A 25545-nucleotide genomic window follows, 5' to 3' on the forward strand; every position below is an offset into this window, starting at 1 on the left:
TAAGCGTTGATCGATGAAAAGATTACATTAAACATGGAATCAGTCAAACCAATTTGAGAAGTAACGAAGGAACAAGAGTCGGGAGAGCCTGAGGTCACTTGGTGTAATGGCCAACATTAACATTAGCTTACATGTGTTATACAGTGCCCTGCGATTGGCTGGCGAGCAGTCCAGAGTGTACCCCACCTCTCGGCCGAAGTCAGCTGGGATAGGCTCCAGCATACCCTAATGATGATAAAGCGGCATTGAAAATGGATGGATGGATGGATGTGTTGTACATGTAAAACCACCGTATGCTATGATGTCAAAAAAGCCAAAGAAAAAGCTAAAGAAACATTGAAAACACTTGACAAGGCAACAGAAGACAAACAGTCTTACAGTACTTTGCACACAAGTGAGGAAAGAAGTTAATAAAAAATAACTGCACAACGAAAAGAGTGGGGGTTCTTCTCTTGGCGTGGCCTGAAGGGTGGGTTCCTAATCAAGTGGCCGTTTTCAACTTTGTTCGTCAATTTCGTTGCCACGGCTACGTAAAATGTTATAAACTATAAATAGTAAACTTCCCCTCATCAAGACCTATCCGGTGATATGCTGGAGTACTTTGCGCAGTATGGGCTCAAGGTGGGGGTCCTAATCAAGTGGTCCGTTTTCAAGCATGCTCGTCAATTATTTCGCCACGGTTACGCCAAATGTTACAAACTAGAAATGGCCCGCTTCACCTCATCGAGGCCCTTCTGGTGACATGAAATGCGTTGGGGTTCTTCGCACGGTATGGGCCGAAGGCGGGGTTCCTAATCAAGTGGCTTGTTTTCAACCTTGTCCGTAAATCATGTCGCCCTGGATAAGCAAAATGCTACACACTGCAAACAGCACACTTCGCCTGATCAAGACCTACCCGGTGATAAAACATGTGTTGGGGTTCTGACTTTTGAGCATCCAAAAATGGTGGTCAATTTTCCATCACTGTATGTGAGCATGTCGGGTGGGAGTGGGTCTGTGTAAGGCAGTGTGTGTGTGTGTGTGTGTGTGTGTGTGTGTATGTGTGTGTAGGTGTCTGTGTGTGTGTGTGTGTGTGTGTGTGTTTGCAGCTGCAGCTGGACGAAAATTCTGTGAGGAATTCCCTCAGCGGACAGGAAACGGACATAAAGAAAGTGCACGTGTTCAGCTAAAACTGCAACAAAAACATACACTCCACTTACCTTTCCCAAGCTTATCACTTCCTTGCTCACACGTGTTTTGACACTTTCCAGTCGGCTTTCGACTCTTCCATTTTGCATATCATGATGATGATGAGGAGGAAGGGGCAGGCCTTAACGTTCCTTCCCAAATAAACAGAGGCTGGTGAAGTAGGCTACTGGGATAACAGAAGGAAACATTTTTTTAAAAAGTCTCTCACACGCATGCACACGGAGGAAGGGAGGCTCTCCGTTATTTCCCCCTCTTGACAGACTGAAGCGGCTGCAAAAAATCTGAACAAGGTGAGACCCATTCACTCATAAAGAGCAATTATGGATGCTTCACCTTCAAATGCTAACTTTAACACATTAAAAGGGAATCAGTGACAAACACAGTTTTCACTGCAGTGCATGAGTGATGTCATCAAGCTCAAGACGACAGTAATAGAATAGAACTTATATGTAGTCATAATCCTTTTGGGCTGAAACCATAGCAGCATTTACACAAAAAAAATCCACTGCTTTATATAGCTCAACACGTGGGGTTATGTAACATCCTTGGCCAGGGAACACCATAAAGGAAGGTTCCATATTGTGATATTCCCCTGCAGAAGAGGCAAATATGTGGCAAGATACGAGCACGCATTCCGCTACAATGCTTGTTTGTGTGCTTAGCAGCATTTCTCTGAGGTTGGTCTGCAGGAATGTGCATCCATTGGAATTTCATTGGGACGGGATTCTGGTCTAGTCAGCATTTCTTGCACTGTGACTTTAAATTGTTGCATGCTTTTTTTCCCCCTTGCAGTTGTGTTTGTTTTTTTTTTTAATAATCCCCGGCCATATAAGCGCTTGCAGTACACAGTGTCCCACTTTACAGTAGGCTTGAGAAGCGGGCCTACAGCCACAAGTGTGCCTCTAAAACACTAGTCTGCTTAGCTTCTGTACAGTCAAATGCACATAAATAATACATTTTTGATGTCCAGGCTTCCAAACTATTTGTTTTTAATTCCTCTGAGACCATTTTTTACATTGTATTACACTGCTGAACCATGTGACCTTGCACAACGGCATCTCTTGGCACCGCAAGACCGCAAGGACATCTTCCTCCCGTTACGAAGCCGTAAAAATTCCACAGTGAGGACACGGACATCTGCAAGGATTTCTTCTTTTCATCCTGCACACAATCCTGTTGATTCTTCTTCTTTTAGGGGATTTCTCAAGTGTTTTTACTGGCTCAATGTCCGGCATCTCTTTTTCATTGCGGTGGGAACAAATATCAAGAACCGTGATGATCTCATTTTCGGAACAGCTGCTCTTCTTGTCTGCAGAAGCCATCATGTGTACTCAAATACGTACTATAAGTATGATATGGATGTGTATCACTGTAACCGATGCCAGCTGGTGCAGTTATGCAAAAGCACATTGGTAAACCTCACTCCCTGACACGTTAAGGCTTTTATCTTGACGGCTAGCGCTCTCGACTCCCATTCTGCAGACCCCTGCGGAACGCGGGCTGGCTGAACCAAGCGGGTTACATTGGTGCCGTGACTCAGATGAGAGTGAGGTTTAGGAGGGTTAGTGTGGGGAATGCCCACTGGTGTCATTGTGCAAAAGTACCCTGATAAACCCCCACTGCCTGGACACCAAGTTCACAATCTCTCAACTGTCATTCTGCGGCTCCTTAAGGCCCAGCCGGAACGCAGGTCTGTCCAAAGTGCAGCACGGGTGCCATTGGCACCTCGTGGGAGTTTTTTTATTGGGCTGGGACACATTCTAAAAATAAAACAAACAATAAAAACCCAGGAAAATTGGGAAAAACCTGCAGTAATTTTACAATAATAAAGTCAAAATATTAAAAAATTATGCAGGAAAAATTATGTCATTATTGTAGCATAAAGTTGACAGAGTAAAGAAAGCTTTTTCTTTTTTTTTTTTTAAGTCGTAATTTTATGAAAAACAAACAAAACAGCCCAAAAAAAGGTTGTAATTTTTGGAAAATTTGGTTGTGCAAAAAGTTATAATGTTAATGGGGAAAAAAATTAATTTTACAAGAATAAAGTCAAAATATTATGAGAATAAGGTCATAATTCCAAGAAAGAAATTACAAGAAATGACTGGAAAAAAAAAACATGTTAGTTGTAATATTATGAATAAAAACAATGTTGTTAGACAGTTTAAATATGTTTTAAAAATACATATATGTTATTTTACATGTGACAAAAATTTGTATGTATTTTTACAGCAGTTTCGGGGTAGGGTGAAATGAGTGAGGACATATATGAATGTGTCCGTTTTTATGTAGCATTGTCATTTTATATAAAGGTTAATTCATTGGTTTTTTTTAAATTGCCATTTTAGACAGCTGGGATAGGCTCCAGCATACCTGCCACCCTAGTGAGGACAAGCGGTACAGAAAATAGATGAATGGATTTTTTATGATTGAACTTTATTTATTTTTACATGAAATTATGCAGAAAATGTCATTAAATTAAAATATGTAAGCAAAATGTGTGTTTTGAATCTCGGTTTTATCAAAATGCAATGTTTTAAAATTTCGCTTATAGCCAGCAAATGAGGTGGAACACCTGTAGCCACGTGACACAAGTGTTTCCGAAAACGGAAGTGTGTCAGTGAGTTTTTAAACATTCAGTTTATTTGCACTGAATTTTTATAAAGTGAATTTCGAAAAACGGTATTTTTAAACACTGTAGTTTAATAAACTAAATTTGAAAAAAAAACATGAATTTTTATTCAATAAAAATTGTCGGCATAATTTCATATTTAAAAAATGAAAAAAAAATCAGTTACGTAAATTCAGTGTCTAAAACAAAAAAATAAGGGTCATTCAAGGAAGAGATGACAATTTTTAAATGTTTTGATAATGAATATCCTCTGGAAAATGCAACCTATATTAACTTAACGCAGCCAAAATAATCATTAAAAACACTGAAAGCCACAAAATGTCCCCAGATCCCATTACGGGCTAAGATTTACGTTTATTTTCTGTAGGTGAAACACAATGTTTGGAGTCCTCCTCACCCTGTCCTTCGCCCACCTGGTGGCACAGGCGCCCCCTTCCGACGGCCCCCCTGTACCATGCAGACGCTGCTGTGATCACCTTCCACCAACAGAGGGCAGCCCAGCTCCGTCCCCAAAGGGAGCGTACAGCCGGGTGCCCGAGGTCCGCGCCTACATCAACATGACCATCCTCAAAGGTACCAAGTGCATCAAATCTATTCGGTTTCCTGCATTGTCAAGCTTGCTATATCGCTTACAGCCACTAGGGGCGTTATTTACAGGTTAGCTGATCAGTCTGATTGCCTGACGTCAACCCTATTGTTGTGGTCACAACTGTACATGAAAATGTGATCCAGGTGACAAAGGAGACCGCGGTGAAAGAGGGACACCGGGTAAAACCGGACAGGAAGGCCCTCCAGGACCTGTCGGCCCCATGGGCGAAAAAGGCTCAAAGGGCCAGGCCGGCCTTCCGGGAGACCCCTGCAAAGTTAATTACGCTGCTTTTTCTGTGGGCCGTCGCAAGTCCCTCCACAGTCTGGAGGCCTATCAGACGCTGATATTCGACACCGTTTTCGTAAACCTGGACGACCACTTCAACATGTTCGGCGGCAAGTTCATCTGTCACACGCCCGGCATCTATTTCTTCAACGTCAACATTCACACGTGGAACTTCAAGGAGACGTACCTGCACATCATGCGAAACGAGGCCGAGCAGGCCATAGTGTACGCCCAGCCCAGCGACCGCTCCATCATGCAGAGCCAGAGCCTGATGCTGGACTTGGGCCTCGGTGATGAGGTGTGGATCCGCCTGTACAAGAGGGAACGGGAGAATGCCATTTACAGCGATGATGTGGACGTTTATATCACATTCAATGGATACCTCATCAAAGCAAGCACAGAGTAATGTGATGTTGCGGTCTTTTTAAACATTGGATAAGTTTATAAATAGTTTTAAGTTAATATTGCATGCAAGTTTCAACACGTGAATATTGGTTTCATTTTTTAACGTGTCTAACCGGCAACATCCTCTAGATGGCGTATTTGGATGTTAAATACATACGTAATTGGCAGCACATCCGTGTACTTGCTCGCTTCAACCACCAGAGGGCAGTGACCACAAAACAATTGTACACACAAAGCCGCGAGACCAACTGAAAACAATTTAAAGCACACTAAACTATATTCCAGCTTTTGGGTTTATATTTTTCTCTTCTTATTTTATTTTTGAAAAAAAAAATGTCACGTGGGACAATCACACATGCACTGTAAAAGAAACAAGAATCAACAGAATATCCAATTAAAAACAAATAGCTTACATTGTATAAAAACAAAAGGCATGTGAGACAACGTATGAGAATGCACATCTTAAAAAGTGGAATATAAGGTGTCATCAACATCATCAACAGTACAAACCACACACACACACACACAGAATTCCTGCATAACAATTATTAGTTGCGCAGAACAAGTCACTTTAAAGAAGCATACAGAACTCACCGAATCGTCACACGAGGTCCAAAACGGTTAGACATCTCCACAGAAGGGTTTTCCTGACTGCGGTGCATCTCAGATCGGCTTAGAATATCAAATAGACGTGTGGCGTCATACAGCTTCAACTGTATTGTGTAATTCCCTCTACAAAAATACTTTCAACGTGTAAACGTTTGCAACCGAAGGCACTATTTTGTTCATGTCAGATCCATGTTCAAGCCTATAGAACCACAAACTGTCAAGTTCCAACTTTTGGCATTGTTGCAGCCTCCAGGGTTGGCACAACCAACATTAAAAACAGAAAATATTCCCTTTGGAAAATGCCTCCAAGTTTTCACCTGTTCCTTCTTCCGCTGGAATTTTAACGAGATGAGCAAAAGACAAGATGAAACATTTTTTACATTTTTAACATGATGCTACAATGTAGTTTAGTTTGTGTCGTCAAAGCAAGCTGCTAAGTGACAGAAATTCTACATTGGTCGACGACAGTAATCCCTTGCTTATCATGGTTATCTGGTTCCAGACCCGACCGTGTTAAGGGAATTTCCGCAAGTCAGATTCCTTATTTATAAATGGAATATTTTTGAGAGCATAGAAAACCTGTTAACAACCTTCTAAATAAGTTTTTTTTTTTTTACAATATGAGAGCCCTCTAGACATGAAATAACACCCCAATAGTCACCTTTACACTCATATTACCCAATATATAAGACATAATCAGAGAAAATAAGCCATTGCAGACACAAATAAGACTGTAAATGTGTTACGGTGCTCGAGGAGCTGAGTGGGGGAGTGGACAGGCAGTGGCATCGGGGGTTCAAGGTTGAGTTTTAGCTTGGCGTGGGTTACAGCCGCAACAGAAGCCCGTGTTAGTGAGCTCATTCAAACCTACAATAAAAGCCTGTTGTTCCAGCCATCACGACTGTTGCTTGTGTGTCTCACCGCACATTACAGTAACAGTACTGACACCTAGTGACCAGTGACAATACTACATGTCATCACATCTTTGAATGCCTATTTTAGTTCATTTAGCCATTTTTATGCTTGAAAATGCTTAATTTAAGCAAAGATAAGAAAAATGTTCTTAAATATACATATTTTCTCATAACTAGGCCCTATTCAACCACGAAATGATTTTTTAATGAATCGATTTTTGAAAAATCGTGAGAGTGAAGCCGCAAAGTTTGAAGCGCAAAGAGGGATTACTTTACATGCTGAAGGCCGATAGAATGGATCATGACAAGGTCTTGTAAAGTAAGGTTAAGTCCATCATCACCAGTTAAAACCTTTCATGCTTGCAAGGAAAACATTGCACGGTGTGAAATAAATGAATAAATACGTGTGTAAAACTACCACTGTAGTGCAGCAACATTAAAAAGTCATCTGAATGGCCAGCTGGCAGCCTCCTGCTACAAAGCCAGCATGGGTGTAACTGTTAGCAGCCAATCAGACGTGACATCTGGGAGTGCAGCACACTCACTGGAGGTGTAAAATGACACCTGTTAATCTCAGCTGTCTCACACGTGTGCTTTGTGTGATTGTAAATCTTCCATTAAAGGTCAAGAACGGATAATTGGCTTGAGCTTATTTGTGTGCTTCTGTGGAAGAAAAAATATTTGTTAAATTAAGTGTGTGTGAGTCACTCATTGAGGATTGAGTCCGGTCTGTCATAGCCAAAAAGCCTGAAGTCGGGTTCGTAGAGCTTGTAAAGTTCCCTCCGCGCCTCGAGGGGCACGGTGCTGAACCATTCGGTTTCCAAGCTGCTGGATGTGACGTTCCTGTGCGAGGTGGGGAACTCCACCACATTGTCCACACGCAGCAGGCGTAATAAGTGCTCAGCGTCTTCCTCGGCTGTCTCCAAGTGGCCCACAAAGTCATACTGAATCTGGCAGGGATGGCAAAGGCGGTACACCTGCCGCCAGTGCTCGTTAAAGGGCATGTCCTTCTCTGTCTGGGGGTCCAGGAGATACTGGATGAAGTGGGAGAAGGATGGATGGAGACCCGCAGCACGCGCCTCGTCCAAAGAGGAAGGTGGAGTTGGTTGGTTGGCGTAGCGTCGCAGGATGACCTGAGCAAATTTGCGATAGAAGTCCTCGTTGCCCACCTCTAATTTATTCCGGTAGGCGGATATGAGACGCACAAAGGGGTCTCGCACGAAAAGGAACTTTGTGTACTTCTTCAGCTTGACCTTCCAAACAAAGCAACATATATTTGTTATAAGACATTCATAGCAAGTCATGAAGACATTGAAAAGTCTTTTTTGGGGTTTAAAGTTGGGATGAGGTTCCGATACCAGGGTAATTCACGCATCGCAAAATTTCCGATACCACCTGTGGAGATTTCCGATCCATGAGCCACGTCTGTGCTTTAATGTTTTCAGCCAACGTAGCTAAAAGAATATCAGCAAACGGAGCCGAATACTGTAAAATCAACAAGAATCAACAAGAATGATAACGAAGAATGATAGCGGCCCGGAAAATACGCGCAATGTCAAACGTTCTGTGTTGCCCAAACTGTGAAGTGGTGAACGCGCGGAGGCAGCAACGTTCACTGATATTCTTGCATCTATATTTGCTGATATTCTTTTGACGTGGGTGCATGTTAAAGCTAAAAGAGCTCTGGTATCAGAATTGTGTCGATAACGGCATCCAGATTCCGGTATTGGGATTGAATTGGAAGGGATGGATCGGTGAACCCCTGATCTAAAGATTTAGACGTGCAAACAAAAGGTAGAAAACAAGTCTAAGCTTTTCTTCCTATCACTCACACACACTCGTAACCAGGAGAGACACACCACTGGGGAAAAAAAGTGTGTGACACAGTTATTCTTTGCTTTTGTCAGATTTTTTTCCAAAAACTGGTCTATAAAAAGAAGGGTTGGCTTATATAGTATACAGGGTCGTCTTATATTCACGTCAATATGCAAATGTAGCTTTTATAGTAGAGAAAATCAGAATAAAGCAATAGTGGGCACCATATTACACATCTTTAAACGTCCAAACCAAAAGCAATAAACAAATAGTATGACTAAAAGGCTTAACAGACCTTCATAAGGTGCCTGGAAAACTTGCCGTATCGCTTCCAGAACTTGTTGAATGTGAAGTGCATGCTGCTGTCGTGGGCCTGGTCGTTGGAGATAGACAGAGGGTCTCTTGGGGGAAGGCCGTCGTGGAGCAGGCTCTCACTGAGAATGATCATGATCCGTTTCCAGTTACTGCAAGCCACCTGAGGGGACGGCATTTTAAAAGTCAGCTTGAAGTTCAGGGAAATTGTTGTTTTAATGTCAACACAGTAAAACTCCAGAAGTTTGTGTACCTTAGGAACATAGCAGTAGATAATACCATGCCTGTCATCAACTATCAGATGATCCAGCTCCTTGTTGGGAATGTCATCAAATGAACGTTTTTTGCCAGGAAACAGCATGCTGTCGTTGGCGCAAACCTCCTCAAGTAACCTCTTCCGGTGCTCCTGTTTATGTTAACCGGAAGTCAAGTGTATTGCAAGTAAATAAAACAATGCTACAGAATAATACAGTGTTCCCTCGTTTATCGCAGGGGATAGGTTCCTAAAATAGCCCGCAATAAGTGAAATGCGAAGTAGCCAACTTCTTTTTATATATATATATATATATATATATATATATATATATATATATATATATATATATATATATATATATATATATATATATATATATATAATGATTATACTGTATATGTTTTAGGGTTGTAAAAGCCCTCACCATACACTTTATACACTTTTCTCAGACAGGCAATAACATTTTCTCACATTTCTCTCTTGTTTAATGATCAATACAAGAAATGATTAAGTCCTTCACGCATATTTCACTCAGGTGACCTTTTCGTAGCGTTTTTGTATCCTTGTTAAAACATATTGCTGCAGATGAACGGAAGATTCACTTACAAGCAACCAAGCAAGCTGCGTTCATACGCTGTAATAGAAAAAAAAGAAACACTAAAAAAAAAATCAGCAAAACAGCGAATCCGCGAAAGGTGAACCACGATAGAGCGAGGGAACACTGTAGTTCTTACTTTTAATAACATGACCCCAATGTGACCTGATATCAGCCCAATAATTATCGGTCCCATAATGATCGTGCACCCCTAGTAGCTACTATTCCCAGCAACAATAATTACAATGATAATAACAAATAAAAATAATTTTAACAAATATTTACTTGTCTCTGGCGAAGCTCTGGTGCCACTGGCATCTGATGAACTTTCCACTCCTGCTTTGGTATATATCGTTCTTCTGCCTTCTCTGATTGGTTGCTTGTTTCTGCCAGCACGGGGTCTGTAGGTTCACCAGTTCCCGGCTCTAAGAACTGGTTGACAAAGGCATCGATGTCGGACAGGAAGGACGGTGTTCGGGGGGTTTGAGGTGGCTGCTTCTGCTGCTGCTGCTGCTGCTGTTGCTGCCCTGGAGCAGGATGTGCAATTTTGGGACCCGGCGAGAAAGGGGTGTGCAAATATGGATGGGACGCTCCGACATCGTCCCAGTAGAGGATGATCAGAAGAATCATGAAGGCAGAGCCCAGGACTACAAAAATGCGAAACATCCTGGAGGTTCCCATGGTGACAAATTGGCGTGCAAGATGAGGTTGTGGATGCTACAGGCTCAGTGTTTCCCTTTGAAGGGCCTCGATATGGCAACAGATTGAAACAGTCGCTTGGGTCTTTTTATGGTGTCACCAAGGCAACAGATCTTAGTTACCGAGCTCCTGCTACAGGGTCACCATGGCAACAGAGCCAAGGCCCTCTCTCACCATGGCGTCAGATGGAGGCTGCGCTTATCGTGCTGCCATGGATGAAATTCTCACCTCTGCTCCATGAAGCCACCTGCAAAAAGACAACACACAGCCAAGAGAAGGAAACATTAACGACACGCTCATCCAAAATGTTGCCAGGTGATCATGAATTTCTTGTGCTGCCAAAGCACCTTCGCTAAATGACAGCGTATGAATATGTCATCTTTTCACACGACTTACCTCCCACTCCAATGCACATTCCAGAATGCTAGCGTTGTAATTGTTACTCGGGTTTGAGGAAAAAGTTCTCAAGTAAAAGGCGCAATAACCCCTGTGCCTGGATTGTGGTTTCTTCAATTCAATTCCTTCTCCAGTTTTTCTGTAAAAAGTCGCAGGGCGTCACTTTTCCACTCCGGCATCCTTCTAAATGTGGAGCTCTCATGCAACAGTCGTCATATCATTTCCTGAGCGCTGCTTTGACTGGGAAATTCATTACACCACCGCTGCAGTCTACACCACCGCTCTCCTCACGCGCCACTATAACTGACATCACATCCACCACATCGGGAGCTGCAAGCACAAATGTCTTTCTCATCACGACTGTGCGTGCACAGTTATTAAGCGAGTTGCACTTTTGATGAACAGTCCATCCAAAATGTTAACAAAGCCCAAACTGGAATATTTAAGTCAAAAACAAAAATATTCCCATCTCACTTTTTTATTTTCATCTTATGAAGTTAGAATGATAAACAAACAACACCAATACTGATATTTCCAAAAACTAATCTGTGAATCAGTGAGTCTGTCAGTTTCTTGATCACTTGACCATTAACTTTTTATGCAGCAGCAACCAAAGCCCCCCAGACACTGCTTAGAGAGGTGGACTGTTTTCCTCAACTGTAAATCTTACATTTAAGAAGGGCCCACAAGGTCTCAATAGGGTTTAGGTCAGGTAAGGAAGGGGGTCACGTCATTATTTTTTCAAATCTGGAACACCTTTATTAGCAAGCCAAGCAGTGGAGTACTTTGATGTATGAGATGGCGCATTGCCTTGCATAGAAAACATGGTTGTCTTAAAAGATGTAGACTTTTTCCTGTACCACTGTGTGTCTTCTAGAAACTGTCAAAAACCGGTTTGGGAGTTGAGTTTGAGTCCTTCTTCAACCCGAAAAGGCCCAACAAGCTCATCTTCAACAATTCCAGCCCAAAGCAGTACCCCACCTCCACCTTGCTAGCGTCTGAGTCAGAGTGGAGCTCTGTTCGCATTTGATGAAGTTGATTGCTGATGGTCCGTCAAGAGTCACTCTCATCTCATCAGCTCATAAAACCTTTGAAAAATCTTTCAACGTTGTCAGTGGTGGTCGGGTTTCAGCCTGTCTTACCTTGGCCATGTCTCTGAGCACTGAACAACATGTACGTCTGGACATCCCAGGTAGATTAAAGTTCCGGAGTATGACAGCACTCGAGGATAATGGGTTCCTGGTAGTTTCACATTTGATTTTTCTCAAATATCTTTCTAGCGAACCTTTTGGGCATTTGCAACAAAACGTTTGATGGTTCTGTGATCATGTCCTAATATCTTGGCAATTTCAAGAGTGCTACATCCCTCTAAAAGACGTACTGTAGATTTTTCTGTTAAATCTCTTTTCTGGACCATTTTGCCAGAGGAAAAGAAGTGGCCTAATAATTGTGCACACCTCATTAAGGGTGTTGCTCTCCTAAGACCACACACACCCTCCCTCAGTACACACAATCTTATCACCTGGTAGGTTTAAATCCAATAGCCATTTAAGGTTATTCAACATGGAGTTGGAAAATATGCATAAAAATGAGAATATGGCCAAAATACTGACTTGCCTAATAATTATGCTCCCTGCCTGTCTGTCCCAGAACTCCTATGACAGGCAGTGTTGCCAGATGGGATATATTCCACTATTGTACCTGAAGCTTTAAATTAACATATTTTCAGGGGAATTGTCATACAAGGCAAACTAACCCTACAACTCTACAGATGTACGTTTGTTGAATTAGCTATATACCCAATTTAAAGAACTCATGTCATTCAATGTCTATGATAAGAAACTGAGGGACATCCACCTTATCTGGCAGGCGGTGAAAGCCCTCCCTGTTCCACTAGACACTTAGGTTTTATACATTTAATGTCATTCTAATGAAGTCAACGAATCTTCAAAGTCGTCGTTAAAGATAAAGATTTTAAGTTAAACAACGTAACCGCGACCTACAGGTTCTCTCATATTCTTCCAAAATATATATTTTTTTGAATTTCAACAACGCAGATTCGCCAAATTTTGTATGTTCAACTTTTTTCCATATATTTGAAACAAAAACAAAGTCAGACTTGTCGTTGTTAACATTCTTCTTGATACTAACTGGTATTTTTTTCACAACACATTTTTTAAAATATTTGGCTTAGAAGAGTGCCCTATTTTAGTATTCTAATTCCAGCACAGTACATTTGCTAGCCAAATACCGCTTACTTTTTGCCTTCGTCTCTTGTCCACGACTTCCCCCGTTCAATGAAGCGCCATCCATTCTGTCCTTCTCATCCCTCTGCTCGGTGACACAGCTTTAGAATGTTCTTTCGGGGGAAATATTGCATGCAAATATGCTAATCATCGTTTATGTAGCAACGCTGACGCGCCTGCGATGCCAGCGGGTCTTCTCCGCTTGTGTTTTTCCCTCCTCCGAGATGCAGCGAGAGTTCAGCAAGTATCGCGAGATTTCACATTTCTGGGTCAATTGAGATGAGCTCAAAATAACCTGCTTATACCTGAAAAACAGCTTGGCCTCAAGAAAGAAATATACAAAAAATGTGGCAATATAATTGGATGTATGCGCTCCAATTCTATATTCTATGTGATTTATGCAGTTTCTTAATACATAATCAATACCTCTGGCATAATTATTGTAAGCACTAGGAAAGTAATCAGTATAATACCTAATCAGTAATGCATACAGTACATTGATTCATTAATCAAAAAATGACATATTTTATAACCAATACATGTGTTCGTTAAAACAGTATACACTAAGTCCCCAACTAACGAACACAATTGGTTCCAGACGACCGTTCTTAAGTCGAATTGTTCTTAAGTCGGGTAAAAGGTAATATAACCAATTATATAAGTACTAACCAGTCCAGGGTGTACCCCGCCTGTCGCCCGAAGTCACCTGGGATAGGCTCCAGCATGCCCCCACGACCCTAGTGAGGATAAGCGGTATAGAAAATGGATGGATGGATATAGGTACTACATGTACGTGTATACATATACAGTATATGCGTATGTATGTAAATATGTGTTTGGATGCAGTAGTAATATTAAACAAGGATAATTAATGAAAAAAACAATAATAATAATAATGATATAATAATACGTAATAATAAATGTTATTTACCTTTGAAGAGGAGTGGTCGAGCATACGTCGTTGTGGTGGAGGAGGAGGAGGAGTTATTGACAAAAGGACAAGTCGTCGTCGTCATCGTTAGACTCTTCTAAAAGAGGTAGTGTTCTGTGGGTGGTGTAGAATTAAGCAGGCCTATTAACTCTTCATGAACTTTAATCACACGCTCTGTCAGGGTTGTATCATAAAACTCTTAGCCTTCCTCGCTCCTCTTCCTTGTCTCCCTGTATCTGCTTGTCCCATTAGCAGTGTCACAGTGCCCTCTGCTGGTCAAGCATGTAGAAGTATAAATATGGGTTTGCCAGTCAAGCATGTAATATAAATATGGACTTACGTATAAGGCAAAACACATGAAAAAATAGACCAGTCGGCTTGTGTTCGTATCTCCGAATGTTCGCACGTCGGATGTTCGTTAGTAGGGGACTTAGTGTAACAGCTCATTATGCTCGTAATACCTTGTTCATTTAGTTAGAAACAACTAGTCATGAAAATGTCATAGTGTATGTGTTTAGATTTTGGGAGGCCCTACAGGAAAGCAGAGGCATTTCTCTAGTCTGTTGGGGCCCTATAGACAAAAATTCACAGGTAGTCTCTTTCCCTAGCGCTGTTGCTGTAGAAGTTCAAAGTTTGTTATCCCATGGGGGGCCCCCAACTGGGCTGCGGCACCAAACAGTTGCCTGCCTTGTCTAGTGGCAAGCAGCACCCTTGCAGGAATGCGTACAGGTGACATTTATGACCAAGAACGTGGCTCGTATGGACTATTCAAGATTCAAGAGATTCAAGATTCAAGAGAGTTTTATTGTCATGTGCATGGTAAAACAGCAGTTATACCATGCAATGAAAATCTTATTCTGTTCATTCTCCCAAGAAAAGAAAGAAAACACAAGAAAGAATAAGAACATAAGAAACATAAACATAAATACCAATAAATTAAGCAACAACAACAGAAGAGACATTAATACAAGTAAATAATACAAATAAATAAATAAATAAAGTGCTATGAGTGTTTGTGTGTGTTGCGTGCGGCGTGTGCAAGTGCTTTGTTGAGGAGCCTGATGGCCTGTGGGTAAAAGCTGTTTGCCAGCCTTGTGGTCCTGGACTTCAAACTCCTGTAGCGTCTGCCTGACGGTAGGAGTGTGAATAATGAGTGTTGTGGATGTGTGCTGTCCTTGATGAGGTTGTGTGTTCTTCGTAGGACTCTAGTTTTATAAATGTCTTGCAGTGAGGGGAGGGCTGCCCCAACAATGTTCTGTGAGGTCTTGACCATCCGCTGGAGTGCCTTCCTATCATGTGTTGTACAGTTACCGTACCAAACAGTGATGGAGGCGGTAAGGACACTTTCCATAGTGCATCTGTAGAAGCAACTCAGGATTGTGGTAGACATGCCAAATTTCCTCAGTCTTCTCAGGAAGTACAGTCTCCTTTGGGACTTCTTCATAATTTGTTGAGTGTTGTGATACCAGGTGAGGTCCTCGCTGATGTGTGTGCCAAGGAACTTGAAGGTTTTCACCCTCTCCACCTCAGTCTCATCAATAATCAGGGGTCTATGTGGCTCCTTTTCCCTTGTTCTTGGGTCGATGATCATCTCTTTAGTCTTATCTGTATTGAGAAGGAGATTGTTATCATGACACCAAGCTATGAGGTCCGCCACCTCTCTTCTGTAAGTACCACTTAAAGGAGGCATTGGTAGATCCTGTGACAAAATGAAAAGAGGGGGGCCAAAAACAAAAGAAAAAAGACTGGGCAATGGTCAGAGCCTTACTCCAAGCAGTGGACTCCATGCTCGGTAAGGCTCCTTCTTCAGCTTGACGGCTCAACTTAACCTCCCCTGTCCACCACCGTGTTTGGGGGTTGCTGTCTTAACTGCCCACCTTGCCACCACAGCTCAGATCGTCCACCTCAGGAACGGAGGCACGGAATGCCACCCACTCTGACTCTAAGTCCACCACCATAGTGCCCATACCCAAGAAGAGCAATGTGACCTGTTTGAATGACTATCGCCCAAAAGCACTCACTCCTATTGTAATGAAGTGCTTTGAAAGGAAAGTCATGACCCACATCAAAAAGAGCATCCCGGCCACTGTGGACCCTCTACAGTTTGCATACTGCCAGAACCGGTCCTCTGATGATGCAGTCAACACTGCCATCCACACAGCCCTTTCTCACCTACAGGGCCAGGACACATATGTCAGAATGCTATTTATAGACTATAGCTCTGCTTTTAATACAGTCAGCCCCCACAAACTCACAAATAAGCTCCTCACACTTGGCCTGTCACCCTCCCTCTGTAACTGGGTGTTTAACTTTCTCACAGGCAGACCCCAGTCAGTCAGAGTCCACAATCGCACATCCAGCTCAAGAATTGTGAGCACTGGGACCCCACAGGGGTGTGTGCTGAGTCTGTTCCTCTTCACGCCCTTCGCCTATGATTGCGTGGCCTCCCAGAACAACACCAGCGTCATTAAATTTGCGGATGACACTACAGTCATCGGCCTGATCACTGGTGGTGTTGAAACATCATACAGAAGAGAGGTGGCGGACCTCATAGCTTGGTGTCGTGATAGCAATCTCCTTCTCAATACAGATAAGACTAAAGAGATGATCATCGACCCAAGAACAAGGGAGAAGGAGCCGCATAAACCCCTGTTTATTGATGAGACTGAGGTGGAGAGGGTGAAAACCTTCAAGTTCCTTGGCACACACATCAGCGAGGACCTCACCTGGTCTCACAACACCCAACAAATTATAAAGAAGTCCCAAAGGAGACTGTACTTCCTGAGAAGACTGAGGAAATTTGGCATGTCCACCACAATCCTGAGTTGCTTCTACAGATGCACTATGGAAAGTGTCCTTACCGCCTCCATCACTGTTTGGTACGGTAACTGTACAACACGTGATAGGAAGGCACTCCAGCGGGTGATCAAGACCTCACAGAACATTGTTGGGGCAGCCCTCCCCTCACTGCAAGACATTTATAAAACTAGAGTCCTACGAAGAACACACAACCTCATCAAGGACAGCACACATCCACAACACTCATTATTCACACTCCTACCGTCAGGCAGACGCTACAGGAGTTTGAAGTCCAGGACCACAAGGCTGGCAAACAGCTTTTACCCACAGGCCATCAGGCTTCTCAACGAAGCACTCACACACGCCGCACGCAACACACACACACACACTCATAGCACTTTATTTATTGATTGATTTATTCATTCATTGGTATTCATGTCTCTTCTGTTGTTGTTGCTTAATTTATTGGTATTTATGTTTCTTATGTTGTTATTCATTTTGTTGTGTTTTCTTTCTTTTTTTGGGAGAATGAACAGAATAAGAATTTCATTGCATAGCAGAACTACCTGTTTTACTGTGCATATGACAATAAAACTCTTGAATCAAAGAAACAAGTGAATTTCCCCGCTGTGGATCTTGAATATCCTGGCCAAGCCGGGGCCCATGGGTGAAGGCCTGACAATACTCGCCTGCAAGCCCCTAGATAGGGACCCAGTGTCCCACATTCGGGCGAGGTGTGGTCCCTACCAGGGATATTTAGCTCCCAGAGCACCTAGAATCACTCGGGCACTCAAATCACTCCACCATGATAAAGTAGTGATTAGGGGAGAGGTAAACAAGGGTAAACAAACTCTCTGACAAAAAAATATTGTGGCATTTTTTTTCCACACAAGACAATTATTTAATAGGAAAAATGCAAGTGATATTTTTGCCGAGGTCTCAGAAAGCTTTGATTAAGAACCTAATTCGTAACTATTTTAAATGTTGTACCTATCAGAATGGCCACTAGAGGGCAGCACAAAAATACGCTTTCCCCTAAATTATTTCCCAAAATCATAATTTTTAATTTTTTCATGATAACAAAAACATACAAATGTAGAAAACATATGATGGATTTATTGTTTTAGCATTATATACATTGCATGTAAACGTCTTGTCAATTGTGGTTCAATTACATATTTTGTACCGTCCAGAGGGAGCAGGGTAAAAAGTGTCTACAGGAGGTCCTGCTCCACCCAGACAGTCTTCTTCTGCTCCTCAAATATCCTCTCCTTGACAACCCTGACAAGGTCGTCTGTCCCTGCCCAGGTGTCCGGCTCCAGGCTGGCGTAGAGGCAGGGAATGCCCTCGAGCTCCTTCTCTTTTGCCCTGCACGACCTCAGAAACTCATCCTCTGACTCCACCCGCAGTGGTAACTTCCTGTGTGGACAGGAAACAGGAAGGAAACAGCTCTGTTGTGGTAAGTGTTGTAAGGTCTGAAGCACATGCAGACATAGTACACGAAGACCCTTTTTATTGCAGATGTGTACATGCAAACGCTGTGCTTAAATTATCTACACAAACACAGCAAGCTTACTCTATGGGCTTCTGGAGGATACGAGCACAGGGGGGAATGAGACGTATCTCCTATGCCAGGGACAGAAAATAAATTCTACTCACACATCCACAGATATGTGTTGGAAAATCACACATTATTAGTATCGGGCCACCATGAAAATATGCAATGTTATGAGAATAGTCATATTTTTGGAGGAAAAGATTAAAAAATATATATATATGACTTGTTGCCTACCGCAGCTTCTTGACATTTCTTTCACAGATCTTCACATGGATGATGATTGGGTAAATTTCCCTCCTCAAAAGATTTTTGACACAGCTAAGTTCTGCCTCCAGCAGACAGTGTTTTCCCTAACAAGGGGGGGAAAGGGGGGGTGAACAGTTGCTTGAAAACAAACAGTAATGATGACTGGCCTCTTTTGTAAACACACAACCTTTGCGGTGATGGCCTCTATGTTCTCTCTGGTAATGCACTCAAAAGAGGCACGTTTTTCTTTGAAGTAAGCGCAGGAATCCACGCTCTGTTTCTGCTGAAACTCGTCTTTGGTTAAAACGTCTACAACGAAGAAGAGACATTCCTGAGAACGGTTGACAAGGAGACACAAGCAGGAGGAACAGAAAGTTTCTATCTTGAGACAACCGCACAAAACTGTGGAACCAGGGAGCAGTCCGGTAAATGTGTGATGTCAGAAATAATCCCTACACGTCAATAAATCCTAATCTATAGCATCCTTTGCTCTTTTCTACTTTTTCATTCACTGTCAACAGCTTCAAACATATCCCCATCACTGACTGACCTGGTTTGCAGATGCTGAAATCCAAGACGCCACCCATGCTGACTAATTTCTGTGAAAGTGTTTTGGCTAAAGCAGAGGGGGTGAAGAGGACTGGTCTTCTCCTTTGAGTGCGCTGGGGGGCGACGTGACTGTAAGGGGTCAGGTTCAAACTCCTGCTCATATCCCCGTCTGGATCCGTGGTGTCTAATTCCAGGCAAGGCAGCACATATGAAATGAGAAGTTAGACTGATACACATTATCAGGAAGGACAGAAATGTATTACAAAGGATTTTAGTCCCAGATGAGTATTTTAAAGGCATGTTCTTCGCACAGTCCCAAAACATGCATGATTGGTTGATTGGAGACTCTCAAACTCAGGAGGTAAAGTGTGGGTGAGGCTGGTCCGCATCAAGTATTGCAACCAGATGCCTAACCAGAAGCGGTCACAAACCCCGACGTCACTTCTTGTTCGCTCCCTACGCAGCTCCACAAGCACCGGAACACATATGTGCATGAGTCTCATTTATGTCTTAAATGTCTTATTTTATTATGTCTACTATATTGGATAATAGGGGTGTAAAGGTGCCTTCACGTCTGGAGGGCTCTAATAATGTTAAAACCATATTTAGAATGTCATAAACAGGTTTTCTATGCTCTAACTATGAAAATATTTGATTTATGAATAAGGAATCCTACTACTGGAACCAATTAACCGTGATAAATTAGGGATCACCGTAGTCAAAAATGCAGGTTAACTAAGAAGATAACCTCATTTTACTCCCTTTCCACCTGCAGTCTAGCAAAATGCAACTACTTTTGTGATTGTATGCTTCCAAAAGGGGCCAAACTTTATTCTCTAAGGGTATTCTCTTTGTTTTGCAGCAGCCCGTTTACACAGCAAACCAGCTGGGTCTGAAAGAATTGCGCCCTCTTCTGGTTCCTGTCAAGCCGTGACAGAAAATCAATCCAGTTTCATATGAATGACACATTACTTAACGATCAAAAAATAGACAAGGTTGTATGTAGATAGAGGTCATTGCAACACCGTGCATCTTGGCAGCTTTTCCGATTGAAGATACTGTAGACCTGTGTCAAGAATTCCAATCTGTGTCGGCGGAGGCATGTTGCATCAGGTCTTGGGAGTACAAAACAAATGCCTGATCAGGTGCCAAAAGCTTACACAAGAGCCACCATACACGTGGGAGTTTAAATGAGCTTCATCGTACAACTCTCACATGCGTGGGTGGCTTGTCATTCCGCTATATTTACAACCTTCTCACAGTTATCTTTCCTGTTAAATCCGTCAGATGCTAACATCTACACCAGTAACTCCTGCAGGACTCTCACTCTTGATCACAAGCCAAAAAACCTCTGCAGTCCTTGCAGAATTCCACAGCCGTACCAATGAAATGCTCTCAGAGTTTCTCCATTGGTTTCATGCACTACCTGCTGGGGGGTTTGCTCCCCTTGCATCACTTTGCACTGACCTTCAGGTTTGAGAGCGTCTAAGCCTTGTCTGGGGAGTGTTGTGCCGCCCGGAGTTACGATCCTCACACGCTCGTTGCTGTTCAGCCGCTTGTATTTATTATCTGTCCTGCTGACAAACTACAAAAACACATTACCGTCACACATATTACACATATACAGCATATTCAAAGGATACAGTCTTTAACAATGTTGTTATTTGAAGACTTTAACATCATAACACAGAGCAGGGGTGTCCAAAGTGTGGCCTGGGGGCCGTGTGTGGCACATTGTAATTTAATAAAAAAAATGGAAAAAAACAAAACAAGAAGAGCAAAAGTGGAAAACTCAGCAGTCATTTTACAAGAATAAAGTTCAAAAAGTTGTAATCTGACGAGAATAAATCGTAATTTATGAGAATAGGTCGTAATATCATGAGAAAAAATAATGTCATTAAATAATAAAGACATTGTTTGTGAAAGTCGTAATATTATGAGAAACAAACAAAACAAAATAAAGTTGGAGTTTTTGGAAAATCAGGTTGCGGAAAAAATTATAATGTTACGATAATAAAGTCAATATATTAGGTTGACTGGTTTATAATAAACAGTACTGCATATGTTATGTTCATGCAGTAGATGTGCAGTGGATTACCTGCAGGATCTGTGAGAGGAAGATGCTGGCTCTCGACATGCGTGGGCTGGCTTTGGGGTCAGTAGAGGGGACGGCTTCCTCTGGCTGCAAATTACTCTAGACAGGCACAACAATGTACACAATGTAGCTGAGAGTATGCAATGATGTCATACACACTGACGGTATTTTACATTTCTGGGATGACTATCTTCAAATGTAGGTTACTCGTGTATGTTTCATTTGTTTGGCCAGCTGTACTCTTCATGAACAGTGGAAAAAAAGCTGAAAAATAATAGTTTTACCCTCATGTTCCGCTGCATTTCATTCTCTTCTTTCCCCCCTCGACACATCAGCTTCTGAATCTTGACTAAGAGCAGCTGCTGGGCCCTGGATTCACACGGACACTCAAATATATGAATAGTTTCATAGAGCCGCCGCCAACACATTGTGGAGCTCAGGTATGAAAATGCATGAGCGTGCTTCAGGCACATTTGTAAACGCCCTCCTGAAAGGCAGACAAATTCATTTAAGGCTCAAAAGGCATGCTGGGAGCCGGCATCAACTCCAATGCTGGGAGTGTTTGAGGCTTCCCGCCATGCTTTGCGGTACTTGTTTTGTAAAAAGTTACTAAAAGTATGTGTTTAGAGTTAAGTTACTGTAATTTATGGTGTTTAACCTGCTACTTTTTTCTTAAACTTTGAACCCTACAGCTAATTTATGGCTAAGTTCTAATGTCGTAACATCGCCTTTACATCAGAATTAGAAAACCAATCACAAGCTGTCAGTGTACTCACGACGAGCTTGTCAACCCATTGGAAATTGCAGGAGGTCATTATGTATAACGGTATAACAACATACCAGTCTTGACTCTCTGAGAACAGTTACTGAGAACACTAAATTTATCACATTGTAACTTAACACTCCAAAGGTATGTCTCAGAAATATGCAAACATGTACCAATACAAGTTTAAAATGAAAAAAACACAACATTTTAAAGTTTTCCCATAAGGCATTGCATCTGAGCAACGCATTCATTGGGGCGCTGCAACGACGTCAGCCTCCCTCTGGGCTCTGTGCTCTGGGCTCCTCTGGTGGACAGAGGCAGCATTGCAGAGCTAGGCATCTACTGTACTGTATGTTGCTTGTCCTCCAATGAACTGCTCTTCTGGCAGTAATGCATTATGGGTAGATGTTTGTTGTTTTAAACTCGTATTGGTACATGTAATGTATATTTCCCTGGTACCTTTTGGGTGTTAAGTTACTGTGTGATGAGTTTAATGTTGTTTGTAAGATGAAACCGCGAGTCAGACTATTATATTGAGTAATGACCTCCTGCAATTTCCAAAGGGTTGACGAGTTCGTCTTGAGGTTTTTCATAGCTTATGATTGGCTGCCTGTTCCTCACGGACACGTGCGCACCACAATATGTCATTTTATGACGTGGACACGTGTGGCTTCTATATGAACAAATCTGTTTTTTCCTCTAAATTTTGTGGGTGACCCATAGTGGAAGAAGTTGCCTTAACTGTGTTTACACTAATAATACTTGATGTCAAGTAGGGGGCCAGAAAATATGATCTTGTGCAGCAAGTTTAAGACCCCCGATCAACTGTGAAATGTATGCTTAGCGTCACAAAGGCGGGAAAAACCCCACAGACTCCTCCACTGACTCATACCGTGAATTGCAAGGCAGAGTCCCACTGTCTTGCAGGTCGCAGCCGCTGTAGGGGTCCACGCGGGTGCACAGCCACTCACATAGGCCCTGGTGCCTTGTGTCCAGAACATGCATCACCTCATCACATCCCACACTGAGAGAGCAGCTGTCCGACTGGCTGCAGATGTTCAGGTTCACCCGTATGTAGAAGGAGTCGCCAGAAAACCGCGTGCCTTCTGCAAGGTCCCTCTGGAGACGACGATACGCTGGAGTGCAAAAACAGTAAACACATTTATTTATGCATAAAAGCTCCATGTTCAACTGTGATGTAGACTGTATAGACCCTTACAGTCAAAGTTGGCACGATAGTGAAGCCTGATTGGTCCAGAGCAGTGTTGCAGTATCCAGTGGGCTTCCTCCTGGGTGCTGATTTCCAATGAAATGCTCTGGTTCTCCCCTCGTACGCGCCCTTCAAGCTGATAAGCCAGTCATTAAACTTAGTGAAACAAAACAACATCTGCATTGAACCGATCTATACAGTAGTCTCCATTCAATAACCACTAGGAATCAAACGATACTGTAACTCAAGTCACAAACTTCACATCAGTCAGCTGATATCAAAGTCCCTGCGAAATAGGCGGAAGCAATCAGTAGTGATGTGTACATTGCATTACAGAACTCCATTACGGAAATGTGTTTTTCTACACTTACTTGTCATTATTGCCATTATTTTAAAATGAATTGAAAGATATTCTTATTGCTTAAGTTTTTTTATGTGTTGCCTTGACTTCAGCTGTATTGTCATAATTGTTATTTTATTCGTTTATTTTATAATTAACACTCCGTAGTGTGACTGAAATACTATTATGAGCAATTCCATGTTGAATTGAATTGTGAATTATTTTATTTTATTTCATTTTATTTTTTCAGGGTGCTGTTTTTGTCTAACTGGTCTAACTGGTTCTAACTTTTAGGTTTTTTAGAGCAGAAAATGAGGCAGGTATTTTTAAAAATACAATACAAGTTAAAATAGCCGTGAATGTTTCTTTTTTGTATCAAAAAATATCAAACCGTGAGACTAAAGTATTGAATAGAACCGAATTTTCCCAATATCGTTGCACCCCTATTCTTTTCTCAGACTATCTTACCAACAAAAGGTGGTGACCCTCTCGTAACCCGGTCTTCTCAGCCAAGGAGCCCGGCTGGACGGATGAGATGAAAATGCCAGTTTTGTTGCCGCCGACAAGAGTGATGTCCTTCAGCAGGTTGTCGCCAAGCAACGTAAACTCCTGAACTGGCTTCAGGGTGGGGTTGGTACCAGACAGAGAGGACAGAGACGGACGAAATGGCCTGTGCTCACAGACAAACATGAACAGCGGAGGCTTGACTTGCAGTCACGTGAGCGCTCGTGTGCGTGTCACGCACCTCTCCAGGGAAAGTTTCCTCAAGATGCTGTTGACTTGCTCCATGTCGTAAGTGTCCATGCCTTCTGACTGATGGGATGAGGACGATGAGTGGACAGAAGGTGGGCCACGCTGCACTTCATCTTACGACCACAGATTCCAAAGAAAAGCACTCAGCTTAAGATGCAAACACCATCTTTTAGAGTGGGAAATTGTAGATTTTACCAAATTCCATTTCCATGGTGTCGCTGTCAAAGTCCGAGAGGCTGGAAAAAAGCACATTTTTTTCCCATAATAGGGGTACCGTATTTGATCTATGATAGTTACATATTGTTACAGTATTTCTTGAATTCAATAGTGTTTCTCGCCTGCTCTATCAAATGCTGGCAACTGCTACTTTCTTTGGCTCCATTTTTGGGTTAAACACTATTGAATTCAAGATATAACTCATGGCAAGAGGAAGGTGTTGATCTCGCTGCCACATCGTGTCTTTGGGAGCAGTCGCGCCAAGAATCACGTCTTCAGTGAAGGCAAAAGTAACCTTAAATGTTGATTTATCCCTTTCATTCATCATTTGTATGTATTTATTTGCGTTTCAAATTGTTTTCTGCATGTAAAACTACACAATCATTCCTTGTCACTTTGCAGTTTGAATTTTGCAGCTTCACTCGATCGCAGTTTTTCAAAATAAATAGATTAATAAATGATCGCTGTTTCATGGCTGACTATGGCCTATTATTAGTCAAAAATATACATATTTAATTGAATTTAATGTATTCTTGGCCTAAATTAAGCATAAACATTTGCTAAATAAACAATAATACAAATAAAATATAAGACATTCAGAAGACACATTCAAAGACGTAGTATGTAGTATTCCACACTAGGCGCTAGGTGTCAGTAATGTTACATTGAGGAAACAACAGGCACTGCAGGACATAGCTGCTTAGAATAAAACCAGGAAGTCTTCCATTGCTAAAGTGTGAGTATGTGTTACATCTTATTTATGTCTAATATGTCTCAATTTCTGTTGTTGTCTACTACACTGGGTGTGTAAAGGTAACCATGGGTGTGTTATTTCACGTCTCGAGGGCTCTAATAATGTTAAAAACCGTATTTAAAATGTCTTAAACAGGTTTTCTGTACTGTAACTACGAAAATATTCCATTTATGAAGAAGGAATCCCACTTTGCAGAAATACACTTGAAACTCACCACGATAAACAAGGGATTACTGTGATTCTAAAACAATTTAAAAAATAAATAAATAAAAGCGTGTTTTGTGTTAACATTTTTGGCTTCCCGGAAGGGATTAATAGGATTTACATGATTTCTTACGGGAAAAATTGATTCGGTTATCGTCCGTCTCGGTTAGAGTCACACTTTCTGGA

At 42.0% G+C, this 25545-nt stretch overlaps 3 protein-coding genes across 4 annotated transcripts in view; 1 reads left to right on the top strand and 2 right to left on the bottom strand.

Annotated features, from left to right (window-relative positions):
• The first annotated feature begins 1317 nt into the window (after nucleotides 1–1317).
• c1qtnf6a (C1q and TNF related 6a) lies at nucleotides 1318–5641 on the top strand. The gene is made up of 3 exons (XM_054760484.1): nucleotides 1318–1478; nucleotides 4185–4390; nucleotides 4550–5641. The coding sequence occupies exons 2-3, from the start codon at nucleotides 4195–4197 to the stop codon at nucleotides 5095–5097; spliced, it is 744 nt and encodes a 247-aa protein (XP_054616459.1). The 5' UTR covers nucleotides 1318–1478; nucleotides 4185–4194; the 3' UTR covers nucleotides 5098–5641.
• Nucleotides 5384–13156, bottom strand: chst12a (carbohydrate (chondroitin 4) sulfotransferase 12a). The gene is made up of 5 exons (XM_054760483.1): nucleotides 12951–13156; nucleotides 9883–10543; nucleotides 9000–9152; nucleotides 8730–8909; nucleotides 5384–7872 (listed from the first exon to the last, which is right to left on the bottom strand). Exons 2-5 carry the CDS (start codon nucleotides 10276–10278, stop codon nucleotides 7324–7326), a joined length of 1278 nt encoding a protein of 425 aa, XP_054616458.1. The 5' UTR covers nucleotides 10279–10543; nucleotides 12951–13156; the 3' UTR covers nucleotides 5384–7323.
• Nucleotides 13157–17751: 4595 nt separating this feature from the next.
• card11 (caspase recruitment domain family, member 11) overlaps nucleotides 17752–25545 on the bottom strand; it is a 30250-nt gene continuing 22456 nt past the window's right edge. The window contains exons 15-27 of one of the 2 annotated variants that reach the window (XM_054759503.1): nucleotides 24381–24421; nucleotides 24178–24298; nucleotides 23901–24102; nucleotides 23102–23228; nucleotides 22775–23018; nucleotides 21401–21485; nucleotides 21120–21215; nucleotides 20489–20606; nucleotides 19023–19205; nucleotides 18660–18781; nucleotides 18461–18576; nucleotides 18245–18294; nucleotides 17942–18087 (exon numbers count right to left, since the gene is read on the bottom strand). In XM_054759503.1, coding sequence (XP_054615478.1) covers nucleotides 18246–18294; nucleotides 18461–18576; nucleotides 18660–18781; nucleotides 19023–19205; nucleotides 20489–20606; nucleotides 21120–21215; nucleotides 21401–21485; nucleotides 22775–23018; nucleotides 23102–23228; nucleotides 23901–24102; nucleotides 24178–24298; nucleotides 24381–24421 — 1504 coding nt within the window. In that variant the 3' untranslated portion in view covers nucleotides 17942–18087; nucleotide 18245. Of the gene's footprint in view, nucleotides 18088–18244; nucleotides 18295–18460; nucleotides 18577–18659; nucleotides 18782–19022; nucleotides 19206–20488; nucleotides 20607–21119; nucleotides 21216–21400; nucleotides 21486–22774; nucleotides 23019–23101; nucleotides 23229–23900; nucleotides 24103–24177; nucleotides 24299–24380; nucleotides 24422–25545 lie in introns of both variants that reach the window. The other variant, XM_054759502.1, reaches the window with a different exon arrangement.

Source organism: Dunckerocampus dactyliophorus, chromosome 18, assembly GCF_027744805.1.
Source record: "Dunckerocampus dactyliophorus isolate RoL2022-P2 chromosome 18, RoL_Ddac_1.1, whole genome shotgun sequence".
Lineage (NCBI taxonomy): Eukaryota > Metazoa > Chordata > Actinopteri > Syngnathiformes > Syngnathidae > Dunckerocampus > Dunckerocampus dactyliophorus.